This window comes from Chelonoidis abingdonii, chromosome 2 (genome assembly GCF_003597395.2).
Source record: "Chelonoidis abingdonii isolate Lonesome George chromosome 2, CheloAbing_2.0, whole genome shotgun sequence".
NCBI classification, from domain to species: Eukaryota; Metazoa; Chordata; order Testudines; family Testudinidae; genus Chelonoidis; species Chelonoidis abingdonii.
In genome coordinates, this window is record NC_133770.1 from 49,098,133 (window position 1) to 49,112,588 (window position 14,456).

The 14,456-nt window shown below is 41.9% G+C and overlaps 1 protein-coding gene across 1 annotated transcript in view; it reads right to left on the reverse strand.

Annotated features, from left to right (window-relative positions):
* CLXN (calaxin) overlaps positions 1–14,456 on the reverse strand; it is a 43,107-nt gene that overhangs the window by 14,547 nt on the left and 14,104 nt on the right. Inside the window, exons 3-4 of the mRNA XM_032782336.2 lie at positions 7,588–7,692; positions 4,094–4,245 (exon numbers count right to left, since the gene is read on the reverse strand). Coding sequence (XP_032638227.1) covers positions 4,094–4,245; positions 7,588–7,692 — 257 coding nt within the window. The remainder of the gene's footprint in view (positions 1–4,093; positions 4,246–7,587; positions 7,693–14,456) is intronic.

Sequence of the window (14,456 nt, forward strand, 5' to 3'; positions counted from 1 at the left end):
TTATAAATGTGTATGGGTAGGGTTTTGTGGCCTGCCTTGTGCAGGAGGTCAGACTAGATGATCATATTGGTCCCTTCTGACCTATGAGTCTATGAGTCTATGAGCAGGGGGTATTTGTGTGAATATGTAGTAGATGACTCCATACTGTGTATCAATGGTGATGAAAAAAAGGAAGAGACCTCTAAAGATGAAGCCATTCTGTCAAGAGTGTCATGGCTCTGCTGTATTTTCCTTATTTGGGTAGGGAATTAAGTCAATACCAGAGAGACCTCCTTCATCTGTCATTCTGATGACCTGGTAACTGGTGGCTTAGCTATCACCAACCTCAACCTCTCAAAGAAAAGTGACTCTGATACCAGTCCTACAGTTAGATCATTTGGTGCCTTATATGCTTTAGATGGCAACAGAGACAGGATAGATGCAATAGATACCAAGGCACCGAGTTCTGACAGATTGGTGCCAGAGGAAGGACGGTCCACAGATATAGTTGGAACCCCAGGAACATGTTTAACAGTCAGTACTGAGGCACCAGAGAGATCTATGTTAGGCTATTGACTAACCTTCAATTGTTTAACCTGAGATTAATCAGATATTTGCTGACTCTTGTATCTCAACTTGGTAGGCATCAGGTAGGCTGATCTACATCTCATCTTACCTCTGTAGTGGGTGCTCCTTCCCACCTGTCAGATATAGTCAAAGCTGGAATGGAAGCAGACAACTGGGACCTATTGGTCTATGTAGCACAGAATCTTGGGGTTGAATTTTGACTCACCAGGGTGCTCATGGAGAGGGACTGATCGGAGGACTCATCTTGCTACATCCTTTCTTTTGGCATCCATGGAGGCTCATATAGAGTACTTTATGAGGAACAATTTAGGCAGGTTTCACTCTAGCTTTTGGAGTCCATTTAGAACTTTAGAGGAGTGATATATGGACATTACTCAAGAATATGTCTTTTCTATAGGCAAAAAAGGCACCTGGTGTACTTTCTGTTAAGCAACATTGAAGCATCACGCTTGGGCCAGGTTTTAAGCCCCAGGGATTTTGCTTCTGCCATGCTTCTCAAGCCCCTGTACAAGGGAGAGGGTGAGGTAGAAGGAATGTAGTCTAATACTAAATATCTGACAAAGCATTTTTTTTGTTGTCACCAGGCAAAAGACTAACACTTCTAACCAAATAACTAATTATCAAGACTACTACTAACTAGCACAGTGCAGAGAGCTGTAGGTTGAGAGATTCTCTCTCACTGCCACAAGCACTAATTAAGAACTGAGGGATGACTGGGGTCACTCTACCCTTTATGTCCTCGGGAGGAGGGGCCACAGGTATCTTGAGTGCAGACATTACCCCAACTGACACGGCTGGCCAAGATCTGATTTCACATGCATGGGATTCATGAGCACCAAGAGTGGAGTTCATATTGATAAGTATTCAAAGAAGAAGTTATTTTACTGTTGTATTTAAAGTCGCCCCAAACATATGAAATTTCTAACATTTGAAGAGCAGAATGATTAAATTGCGAACTAAAAGTGATCTTCCATTACTTTTTTCATGTGTGGTAGGAGTGAGTTTAAGCCACAAATACCCTCATATTTTTCCCCCTGTTCTCCTTTACATCTCTGTCTGGTGCTGTGTCAGCCCAGTCTTCTTCCACCTAAAGAGAAACAGAAGCTGTCAATGCCAGTCCGATACTGGCTGGATGTGTCACTGGGAAGAGATTCAGAGCACCCTCTCTCTGTCTGATATTGCTCTTTCCTTGGTGCTGACAGGCTAGCTCTTAATGGTTCATTATTAACAGAACTCACATAAGACCCTGGTAACTCTTGTGAATGACTGAATCTTACAGTCTGACTCAGTAGCTCATTACAATAAACTGGAATAAACAAGTTTTTTAAAAATGCTGTTGCAGCCATGCAGTGCTTGTTTATGGCTCAGTTAAATCAGATGGAGTTTGAAGAATATATCAATGAAATTTTTAACTTTATTGTTCTTGACTGACATTCTTAATACTGCTCCATTGTTGTCAACTCTTGTGATTTTATCACGAGACTTACGATATTTGGTGTCTTTCTTAAAGCCTCAACCCATCTTACTATGTGAGAATCTCAGCTTTTATACTTTTTTAAAAAGTAAGTTTCTAGTCCTCATGATTATGGAGAAAAGCTTGAAAAAATTAACCCTAAAGTTTTAAAACACAGAAAGCAAATAAGAACCCTAAAATTACGTTTTAAAATCTCATTTTTAAGCCAATTTCATATTTCTGTGAGCCTGACCTGATTTTTGAATGTTTGAGGTTGGAAATTCTATTGTTCTCTCACACATAACATTATTATTGATTATTGATTATTATTATTATTAATTATTAAACAATTTATACTTCTCGTATGCCTACGTTACTGAAAATGTTGCTACGACTTTAGCATCCAATTCTGCTTTCGTTACTCACAAGAATAGTCCCACTGATAAGGCCCTTAGTTTACATGAACAGTCTTGGGATTGTACTCTAACAGAACTAGCAAACTGGAGAAGTAAGATTTACCTAATAAAACCAAGTGATAACATACAATTTTATATCAGAGGGGTAGCCGTGTTAGTCTGGATCTGTAAAAGCAGCAAAGAGTCTTGTGGCACCTTATAGACTAACAGACGTATTGGAGCATGAGCTTTCACGGGTGAATACCCACTTCATTGGATGCATCACAGATCCAGACTAACATGGCTACCCCTCTGATATTTGACACCTGTAATAAGCCTCTGTCCCAAATCTGGACCTTAGCTTCCAAAATCTGGGGTTAGCCTGAAACTCCACCGCAAGGCCTTATAATCGCTTGGATCTTGATCTCGCTTGCCAACAATAGGATCAGGCTCCTCCCGGGTCGCCCACCTATCCCTGGGACCCAAGACCCAGAACCCTGGGTCTCTCACCAAAGGGAACAGTATCTCCCCATGTTCCTCTATTATCCCCACTTTCCCTCTCCGGTTATAGTCCTGTGCGATACATACTTAATACTCTGAATACAAACCAAGATGAGGGCATTTACCTTTCTCCTGAGGCTATGCATCAAAACCTACGCAAGCTAAACAAAGAATATTTCCCCTCCTTGTCCCGTAACCGTCAACCGCGAGAAACCAAAACTCAACCAAGGTTTTAAAAAGAACTTAATATAAAAAAAGAAGAGAATTACATAGTAAATCACTCTGCTTAAGGAGATCATACCAGTGGCAATTGCTTATAGAATAAATAGAAATAAACAGCTGATTCAAAGATAGCCAATTTAAACAGTCCAAGCAAAGTTACCCACAGTATAATACAAACTACAGTATACAACCTATTTTGTTTCCTTTTGTACTTACAACTTGGTACAACAGGCTAGAAAGAAGTTTGGAGATAGAAAAAAAAGCTGTTTCTTCATAGCTGAGAGAAACTAAAGAGAGGAAACAAAGCCAAACCCACCCTCACTTATAAAACTCCGGTTTCCTGATTGGTCCTTTGGTCAGGTGTCTGGTTCCCTTTGTTAACCCCTTTACAGGTAAAAGAAACATTAACCCTTAGCTATCTGTTTATGACAACACCATGCAAGGCACTGCATTTAGCTGAATGGAATGGAAATCCATCAACCTCATGAAGAAACTTGCACAAGTACATACAATTTTCGTAAAGAATAAAATTGTAGGTGACACCTTTTATTGAAATAAATACAAAGCAAGTTTGCGAATTATATGTTCTCATAGAAGGGATCAGCTACACCTTGGAGTTTTGTCTACTGGACGTTTAAAAAAATATTCCTAAGTCTAAAAATAAGTATCTTTAGTTGATCAGGAGAAAATATATTAGTGTGGTGAACTGAGCAAGGAAGGACAGTTTTGTTAGGACACTGGACTGGGATTCATGAGATCTGGGTTATATGTTTGGCTTTTTCTTAGACCTCCTGTATGACCTGGGCAAGTCACTTAATATCTTTGTGCCTCAGTTTCCATTTGCAAAGTAGAGATAATATTTTCCTACCTCCTGGAGTTGTTGTGAAGATCAATTCATTGATATTAGAGAGGTGCACCTTACCTAAAACAAATTGCTGTTAGGTTTGCTACTTGCCATTTTCTTCAGTGTTATTTCTACCAAGTCCTTAATTCCCTCATCAGGATCTTCTTCTGATGGTTGTTTTAGCAGGCTATTCTTCAGCATATGAAACATTTCCTCTCTTGAAATGTATCCATCACCATTCAGATCATAGACCTCAAAACAATCTTTTCAAAAGATAAATCTAATTTAATTTCATACAAACATTTCCCAAATCATTAGAGTTGCTTGTTAGTTTTGTGTTAGAACAGGTAAAGACAATTTTATACTGAGTAGCTCAGGTACAGAGACATATTTGCCATGTACAAATGTTTTATACTGATTAATATAATCTACTGATCATTTAAAACTAGTGTTCATTTCAGCTAAAATATATAATAGTGATTGAACAAAAATATGCAATGCATAGTAAATGACAGATTTTAAATAATAGTTACAAAAGTGAGTGGTTCTTTAGATATAAGGAAGGCTGTAAGAAAGTTGAGTTTTTGGTCCTAAAGTTGAGGACACAGTTTGTTAAAGTTGCAGCTTGGGGTGCAAGTGTGCATGAGTGGTTGGGGGCGGGGTGCAGAATCGAAACTTATTTTGTAAATGACTAAATGTTAAGTTGGCTGCAGAGTCCTTTACCCTTCAACAGGGGCTAGATACCCCATTCCACCAATCCACAGGGCGGAGGCCTGAGCCCTGGCACCCTACAGCTGATCGCGTTTCAGAGATCCCTGGAGGTCCTGTGCGGAGCTGGCACCACCAGGGCTGCCCCATCCCAGTCCTGCACCCTGTGAGAGAAACAAGCCCCAGCCCCTGCCTGGTCCCACTCACCAAAGAGGAGGGGAGGGGGGGAAAGACTGCTACTCATACTCTTTCTCTTGCTATTCCCTAAACATGTTTAATATGTGGTGAAAGTCTGTTTCCATACAATTTGTAAATTGATGCTGAGTGAGAGACAGACAGGAGAGAACGGACTCAATTACCCATACTCCTGAGGTATTGTTACCTTTGCATTACAATTAGAGGATGAACCCTAACTAGTTCAGAAGCCGGACTACAAAATGCTAGCATGAGCTGTATCAGTTCAAAAATGGCAAATCAGGCACCCTTTAGTGCAGAGAGAGAATCTTAAAATAATATAAAAATAATAGTTTATTTTTACTATTATAAATATATATATATTAATCATTCAACAAAAATACCTGTCATTGCTTCCTCTTTGCTAATATGTGACTGCTCTCAATGAGTCTTGTGATACTGCAGTACAAGATACAAGTGATATACCTAACTTTCACAACAGCAAAAATATGTTTCTGCCTTTGGATAAAATCCTGCCCCCACTGAAGTCAATAGGCATTTTGCTACTGACTTCAGTAGAACCAGGATTTCATCCTTTGTCTTAAGGATGTGCCCCAACTGTGGAGTCAGACAGCTGTCAGTAATTGACAAATTCCTTCCCAATGCACAATGAAAATATAGACTGCATCATATTATATTCACAGTGCTTAAACAGTCAAAATTCCACAAAGCTAACCAAGGTTAAGACCAAAAAGCTCCAAACAAGCCAGAAACAGCTATTTTATGTTGAATATTTTTCAATTTTGTTTCCTTTCCTTCTCCTTTCTGAGTGGCGTTACTCATATTAATCTAATTTCAAAGCAGTCATTTGGGTAAGGCAGGGATCGGCAACCTTTGGCATGCGGCCCACCAGGATAAGCACCCAGGCGAGCCAGGCCAGTTTGTTTACCTGTTGCATCCACAGGTTCGGCTGATTGCAGCTCCCACTGGCCGTGGTTTGCCACTCCAGGCCAATGGGGACTGTGGGAAGCGGCGCGGGCCGAGGGATGTGCTGGCCGCCATTTCCCGCCGCCCCCATTGGCGTGGAATGGCGAACTGCCAGCCAGTGGGAGCCCTGATCAGCTGAACCTGTGGACGCAGCAGGTAAACAAACCGGTGCAGCTCACCAGTGTGCTTACCCTGGCGGACTGCGTACCAAAGGTTGCTTATCCCTGGAGCAAGGTGACCAGGTATTGCAGTTTTATGGGTGTTCTGGATGATGATACAAAAATTGGTTTCAGTATAATGGGAGTCTGTACCTCCAGCACTGTGATTATGTTGAGGCCCAGTTGCATCTAGTGTTGGGCTTCAATATGGCTCTCTCTCTAGAATTATGAGAGGGAAATTAATCTGTGGAGCCCCTGACATCACTGCAGAGCAGAGCACGAACCAGTTTAAAGGAGAAACCCAGCACAAAGGCAGCGGAGCCCCAGATTCATCTGTGAAGGCATGGAAGGATATGCTGCAGGTCAAAGTCTTATTTAGACTAAGACAGAAGGTATATTTTTAAACAGCGGTAGCTAACTTGTATGAAAGTTGCAGGTTGAAAAGCCTGTGATAGAGATGGATGTGGAGAAGACTGACAGCACACACATACACTTCCCCTTCTAGCTGCAAATCTCTCCTTAATTGTCAAGTGTCTCCAAGTTTATCTTGGCTTTCAAACCACGTCAAGCCCAGCCCCAAAGAACAAATTACTCTAAAACAATACTGACTTCTGCTAAAACCTTCTGGACCTTTCCTTTGCCAATTACACTATTAAGAAAAAACTTTCAGTCAGTAAAATACCCACCCAACCCTCCTATTTGTAAATACTATTCCAAACTGGTTTAGCCTACTTGTATTTGTCAACACTTGAGCTGGTCAAAATATTTTCAGTGAAACATTTTTCTGTCAGAAAGTGCTGTTTTATTGAAAGAGAAATGTTTCTTGGAAACATATCTGTTTCATTGACAGATTTGGCAGGAAGGTTTCTCAAGTCCAGGTTTGATTCTTGGAGGGCTTGAGGTGTGGAAGTTAGTGTGACTCTGTAGCACAGGGGCTAGGGCATTGGCCTGTGATGTGGGAGGCCCACATTCAACTCCCAGCTCTGCCTGATTTGGATGGAAAAAACAGGAGTCCAACAGTAACAAGCTTAGGAGGACTCAACCCAGTGGCATTGTTTCCACCTCTTGCAGACAACCAAGCAATTGCTTTTGCTTAAAACGAATGCAGAAATTTTAAAAATAGTTCTTTAAAAAGATCTTAAGAGATTTTAAGATTAGGTTCAAGGCGATGCTTCAAAATAACAACTTCACCATTTTAGGCTTTTACTCCAGTGTCTAGGATGGAGTGGCTTCTGGACTTCTCTGCACTGGCTTAGTCCCTGAGAGGCTCCCCATGAACAGCATTTCACATGGCCCAGTTTGGGCCTTTAAATGTCTTTAATTATTGGTCTTAATAACTTGATAAAGACTTTTTCATGTCTGTGAGTTCTAATGCAAGCACAGAAATGGAAAACACAAAATTCCAATGGTAGCAAGCTTTGAAGAACTCAACCCAGTAGTATGAAATTGTTCAAAGGAAAACCCTCCAATTATCCTCAGTTTTATAACAGCAGATGATTAGTATTAGTTATATTTAAAAAGATTTAAATAATCATAAATTTAATTATTACTAAAAATTGACACACACATAAACCTTACATTTCATCTTTTCTTCTAATGTCCCTCGAAGAAATATTGATAAACCTTCTACCCATTCCGTTACACTGACACAGCTGTCATTGTCTGTGTCAAAAGCACGGAACACTGAAAAGAGAAGAAAGGCTAGATGTATTGCAAAATATAATACTTAGAGAGGGACAACGCAAAGCCAAACAATTCAAAATGATTTTGACAAACTGAAGAAATGGTCTGGAATAAATATCATGAAAATCAATAAGGACAAATGCAAAGTACTGCAATTAGGAAGGAATAATCAATTGCGCAAATATAAAATGGGAAATGACTGCCTAGGAAAAAGTACGGCAGAAAAGGATCTGAAAGTTATAATGGATCACAAACTATCAAGAGTCAACAAAGTGATACTGTTGCCAAAAAAAGCAAACATTCTGGGATGTATTAACAGGAGTGTTGTAAGAACACACGAGAAATAATTCTTCCGCTCTACTCAGCACTGATAAGGCCTCAACTGGAGTACTGTGTCCAGTTCTGGGCACAATACTTTGGGGTAGATGTGGGCAAAGGGGGGGGGGGAGAATAAAAATAATCTTCAAGTACTTAAAAGGTTGTTATAAAGCAGAGGGTGATAACTTGTCTTCCTTACCCCTTGAAAACAGGAAAAAGAAGTAATGGGCTTAAATTGCAGCAAGAGAGAGTTAGTTAGACATTAGGAAAAACGTCCTAACTGCCAGGGTAGTTAAGCACTGGAACAAATTACCTAGGGAGGTTGTGGAATCTCTGTCTAAGGTGTTCTTAAAAACATCCAGTGACAAACATCTGTAGGTAATGGTCTAAACAACACTTAGGCCAGGTCTACACGAAACGCGAAGATCGATTTTAGATACGCAATTTCAGCTACGAGAATAGCGTAGCTGAAATCGATTATCTAAAATCGATGTACTCACCCATCTTCACCGCGCGGGATCGATGTGCGCGGCTCGCCATGTTGATCCTGGAACTCCGTTGGTTTTGGTGGAGTTCCGGAATCGATGTAAGCCTCGAGTAAGCACGGCTCAGGGATCGATATATCGCTCTAGATGAGAGCGATATATCGATCCCGAGCATCGATTGCAACGCGCCGAATACGGCGCGTTGTATAGACGTGGCCTTAGTTCTCCCCCAGTGCAGAGGACTGGACTAGATGACCCACTCTGGTTCCTTCCAGTTCTCCATTTCTATGAGCCTATGACACAAGCCAACAGTTTCTTTGATTTAGTGTAAATATGATTTTTTTTGGGCTGAAGATGTTTGTGTGTTTGATTTGCTTCACTTTTGCAAAAATTCCCTTCCTCAACTTATTCTGTGAAACCGTATGAGCCTCTATCATAAGCTAACTCCCAATTCTGAACCTTAGCGTCCAAAATGTGGTGTCCTAGCATGAACCTCCCAGCTTAATTACCAGCTTAGATCTGATATCGCTGCACCAGCCAAAAATTCCAGGGTTTTGGCTCCCTCTGGTCTCCCAAAACCTTCCCTGGGGACCCCAAGACTCAGAGGCCCTGAATCTCACACCAAAGGGAAACAACCTCCTCCCCTTGTCTCTTCTTTATCTCATCCCCAGCTCCCCCTCCCTGGGTTATCCTGGCGAGACTGCACTTAAACTCCCTGAATGCAAAACAGAGAGGGCAATTTACCTCCCCCCTCCTTCTTCCCTGAGGTTACACAGATTCACCTCCGTAAATCTGACACAAAGAGATTCCCTTCCCTTCGTTCTTAGCTACCCAGAGAAACTCAAAAGGTCTTAAAAAGAAAGCTTTATATAAAAAAAAGAAAAACACATAACACGATCTCCGCATTAAGCGACAAATATCAGGCTATGCTTATAAGAAAAAAATATATGAATAAACAGCCTTATTCAAAAGAAATTACATTTACATCAGCAACTACACACGTAAATACAAAAAAACAATAAAAGCTTCTGTCTTTTCTATCTTTGTACTCACAACTTGGGAACTGAAGATTAGAAGCTTGAAGATAGAAAGACCCCTCTCATACTGGAGACGAAAAAAGATACAGACCCAAACATCTGTCCCTGAGCTTTTAAAATCGGTTTCCTGATTTGGTCCTCTGGTTCAGGTGTTTGGTTCCCTTTGTTAACCCTTTACAGGTGAAAGAAACATTAAACCTTAGCTATCTATTTATGACAGCCTCAACATCCATTATTATAAGGATCTTGATCCAGTCTGGAACAGTCCTTCGCTCCAACTCCTATGGGGATCTAGGCTATCACATGGGGAATAGGCCACCTTTATTCTGCTAGCTGACCGGTTGTTTGTGGGTTTTGCACCCAGTAAGGAGCACAAATCCCAGAAGAAAAGCCTAAAGGGATCCACCATGAAACATAATTTTGCAGACAGAAGGACTTTAGCAAATAATCATTGTGTCCTAGGCAGCCGTGAGGAATCATCCAGAAATCCAACATACGTTCTTTTTGTACACAACACCAACAACTCTGCCATCTTGCACAAACCAATGTCATATTTATTTCTTCACCCTTCCCTACGATAAAGAAACAAAGTACTGCATGTAACTCTGGCTATCAGTGGCGCCTGTAAATACTTATATTATGCTTTGCATCTTAGAATTTCTTTTAGAACAATTAGTAAGTTAGCCCAGATCTCCAGTGGTATTTATGCTTCTAACTTCATTGAAATAAAGGGAGTCAGCCCGATTCTCCGTGTATTTAGCAGCTTGAAAGCAACACAATCTCCTGTACCATTGCAGTGAACTGAATATTACACACATGAAAATTAGTGAAAAGAAAAAGTACATAGGTAGAGTACAGCAATGTAAAAATTAGAAATGCCAGAATAAGGTTGTCTGTTCAACCTTAATCAGCCCTCCACTCCTTTGTATATGCATATGATACACTCTTTTAATTACATGTTCACATACTATTTTTTTCACTGGACCAATATCTCATTCAGTCATAGGATGACATTTCCATATTCCTATGCATGGGGGCATCAAGACCCCGGTGGATGGAACTGACCTCAGATTACTTCCCCCAGCATCTCTGTGTGTGAGAGTTAGTCAGACTCAGATTGCCAGCCATCTTCCTCAGTAATTGTCTCCTCAGTTACCCTCCTCTAGCACCTACATGCCAGAAGGGAAATTCATGCCACCAGTTGTCATCAGATAGTAGGTAAGGTAAGTTAAGTTTCTTTACCTGGAAATGGGTAACCAAAACACCTGGAACAGAGTGATCCAATCAGAACTGGATTTGTTTAAAGTCAGGGCGGGAATTTGTATACTCGGGGTCTTTTGTTGTTTCTCGGCTAGAGTATAACAAGCTTTTCTTTAATTCCTCAATTATCTCAAATATTCTACTAAAAGTCTGTGGTACAAAAGGAAAACAAAGTAATTCGGCTTGGGGCTTGTGTTGTATTTACAGATGTGATTGCTGGGTCTTTTGTTGCTTCCCTCGCTGTGAGGACAAGCTATTTGCTAAACTCAATCTTTTCTCTATTCTACTAAAAGGCAGTGATACCAAAAAGGAAACAAAGTAAATCGGCTATGATATGCTTTGCTTGTACTTAATGTTGATGTGATATGCGTCTATAAATGGGCTATTTTTTAATCAGACTGGGTTATTCAATTTTTTAAGTAGGTAGGCCTTTATTATGTTTTATGCAAGTCATTATTTCTGTATTTCTCTCTTTTATATAAAGCTTTCTTTTTTCAAAATTTGTGGAAGATTCCTTCTCTAGTAAGGGCAAAGCCAAGCTGTTGGTATTTTTGCATCTCAATTGTCCTGAGGGAATTAGACGCTTATCTTTGGGAAGCAGAGATACAGGTTTTCTTGTACTCCAGGCTAGACCAAGAGGCACCTGGAGGAGGAGGGGGAAGGGGTATCTCTCCTGCTCTTAGACTCCAAGGGATTCTGGAATCTGGGGTCCCCCAGGGAGGGTGGTAGACCAGAGAGGGAAGCGTGGTCAGGCCTATCAATTCCTGACCTGTGCAGCCTATTCAGAGCCTAAGCCTGGAGATTTAAAGCTTAGAGGACTTTATGCTAGTACCTCATATCTGAACTCTAAGGTTCAATCGAGGAATTATACTATGACAACATTAGGCCCCAAACCACCCCTTTTTCACCCCCAGGCGTTAGGGAAGGAAGCACATTTTTGGTGCACCTAATACTTCCATCACTCTGTCTGTTCAGTGAAGGATAAAGAAATTCTTGTGGCTCAGAAACACCTCCATGTCAATCTGCTCTCAGCTGCCCCTACTCAGGAGGTATCCATCCTGACATAGTATCCTAATATTTCCCCCACTGTACTCAATACAGGAAAAAGAGTGGTTTATAGGCAGTAATCACTGTCCTATTGCCCTCCTATGTAGTGGCTCACTACAGAGAAGGAGGTAGCTCATGATACATAATGCCCTCTTTGTCATCATATTCTTTCAAGCAGCTGTGAGGAAGCCAACCATGTGGCTGCACAACACCCCTGTTCAGAAACTTCCCACACACAACAGTGGAGGGAAAGTGTCTCTCAGACAGCAGTGCTATTTCATTACCCTTCTTCACCCCAAAAAACAAAGAAGATATTCTCTGTGCAGGAGGTACCAGCACATGACCCTTCCCTTCAGCACTGTACTAGTGGGTGGCCCCAAGAAGACCTCCTCAATACCATCTGGCAAGGGTTCGGTGTTCTGTAACAGCAACTGCCTTGTCAGGCCTGACAAACTCCTACAACTACACGCTAGTCGCGGTCTCCTCTCAAACCACCACACCTCAGTTGAAACACTGCATGAAAGGACAGAGTTGCAAATTGCTTTGGACAAGCTTTAGCTTGTTAGAGCTTAAGTTTTAGTCTAGCAAAAGCAAGTCTTACAACTGTTTGTTTTACTGTAACCTGTTATTCTTATTCTACCCTTGCTCACTCTCTTAAAACTTAGCCTTTGTTAATAACCTTATACTAGTTTTCAACTATAGTACAGTGCTGTGTTATATTGGAGCTGACACAGAGCTGATATCAAACAAGCTGGTCAGCTGTTACCTAGTCTCTCAGCGATAGCACCTGGTAATTATTGCTTGCGTCCAGTCAACAGGGACTGAAGACTGCAGGGAACATGCTTCTGAGGTGTGAGGAGTAGGTGCAGATAGGAGAATGTGAAAAATTGGATGGGGTTGTGGAGGGAATAGGACGCTATATAAGAAAAGAACTGAAAAATCAAGGACTGTCCCTATAAACAGGACATCTGGTCACTCTGCGGGCAGGCTGGTTTGTACACTTTGGGGTTTGCTCAGACCAGTAAGGCGTTGTGTCCCCGCCTGCCCGCAGTTCCTGGGCTTCTGGGCCTGCTGCATGCTTTGGTTCAGACCTGACACCAGAAAACACAGTTCACAGCCCTATGGCCCTCACCCTGGTCTGCCACCAGACTGGTTACTCCTTGCAAGGTTACACCAACAGACCTTCCAGTCCGAGTCTCCCCCAGAACACTCTCCCCAGTGGTATCCAGTCCCTCTCACTGGGTCGCACAGAGGTTACTAAATATAGTTGCCTCCACAGACAGAATACACATCAGCCTGCTAGATTAGCTGAGGATTTACCCTTTGGTTTAATATTTCAGCACTGAAAGTGACTTTGTAAAAGTAAACAAGTTTACTACTACTATATACTACCTAGATGAAGTCGACATCAAGTAGACAGGAGTAGGGAGAGAAATGGACACAAGACAAACAAAAGTAAAAATACACTTCTAAGACTTAATCTAATTTTACAAAATAGAGGTTCTTACCACAGTCATTCTTCCAAGCAAGGCAGCATAGGCACCGACTTCCTCTACTACTGGGGGTGCTCCCCCCAGACTCTGCCCGCACTCCACCCCTTCTCCACAAGCCCACTCCTTTCCTGCCCTTGCTCTGCCGCTGGCCTTGCCCAATTCACCCCTTTCCCGCCAAGGCACACTTACCCCACCTCTTTACGCCCCCTCTCTGGAGCATGCCGCCATCCCCTCTTCTCCTCCCAGGCCCCTCCGCACAGCATGGAACAGCTGATCTGCGTGGGGGAGGTGCTGGGGAAAAGAAGGGAGCTGAGCTGCTGGTGCGTGCTAGCACTTACTAATTTTTTTTCCGTGAGTGCTCTGGCTAACATAGGCGTTGGCATTGTCGACCACTGTTTGTCGATGCCTATGTTAGCCAAGAACCAACAAAGAGCCGCAAAGATGGTTTTACTCTGCCCGCCTAGTGAAGGATAAAGCCAAAGTCTTTTTCTCCAGTTTTTATAGTTCTCCCCAAAGTTCAGATGTCTGGTTCCAAGAGTCAGGTAAGGTCACTTGGTGATCAGTCTCTGTCTGCTCTGGGGAAGGTCTGATCGTTGGGAGCACAACCATCATTGATTGAAAGTATCATCCTGGTGATTCCTATGCGATGTTTTTTGCTGCAATTTTTTACAGTCAAATGATGTCCTGCCCTTCTGCCTGTGACTGATTGCTTTGCTGTGTTCTATTGTCCATGGCTTAGCAAGACAGACAGAGGAGTCTAACAAATCTTTTGTCTAAGAAAATACCTTGCTGACATGCCTGCTTTAGACACTTTAGTCACATATTTCCAGCACTTCTGTATTGTTCTTTGCATGTCAACGCATACATAATCATGCAAGAATAATTAATGTATCAGTGAGCGATACATGTTGTCCAACGATAAGGCAACTTTTAAATACATTGATCACATGTGTGGGAGTGCACCTGAACTTGGTCAGGCCAGCTGAGACTCATGCTACATACCATAGCCCGCTTGCCTTCTGACTCTGGTATGCTCTTAGGATCACACCTCCCCATTACAACGTTTGCAGGAGAGATACTCATTGAGTGACCCATATGAAATAGGGTCAGAAACCCTGGACAAA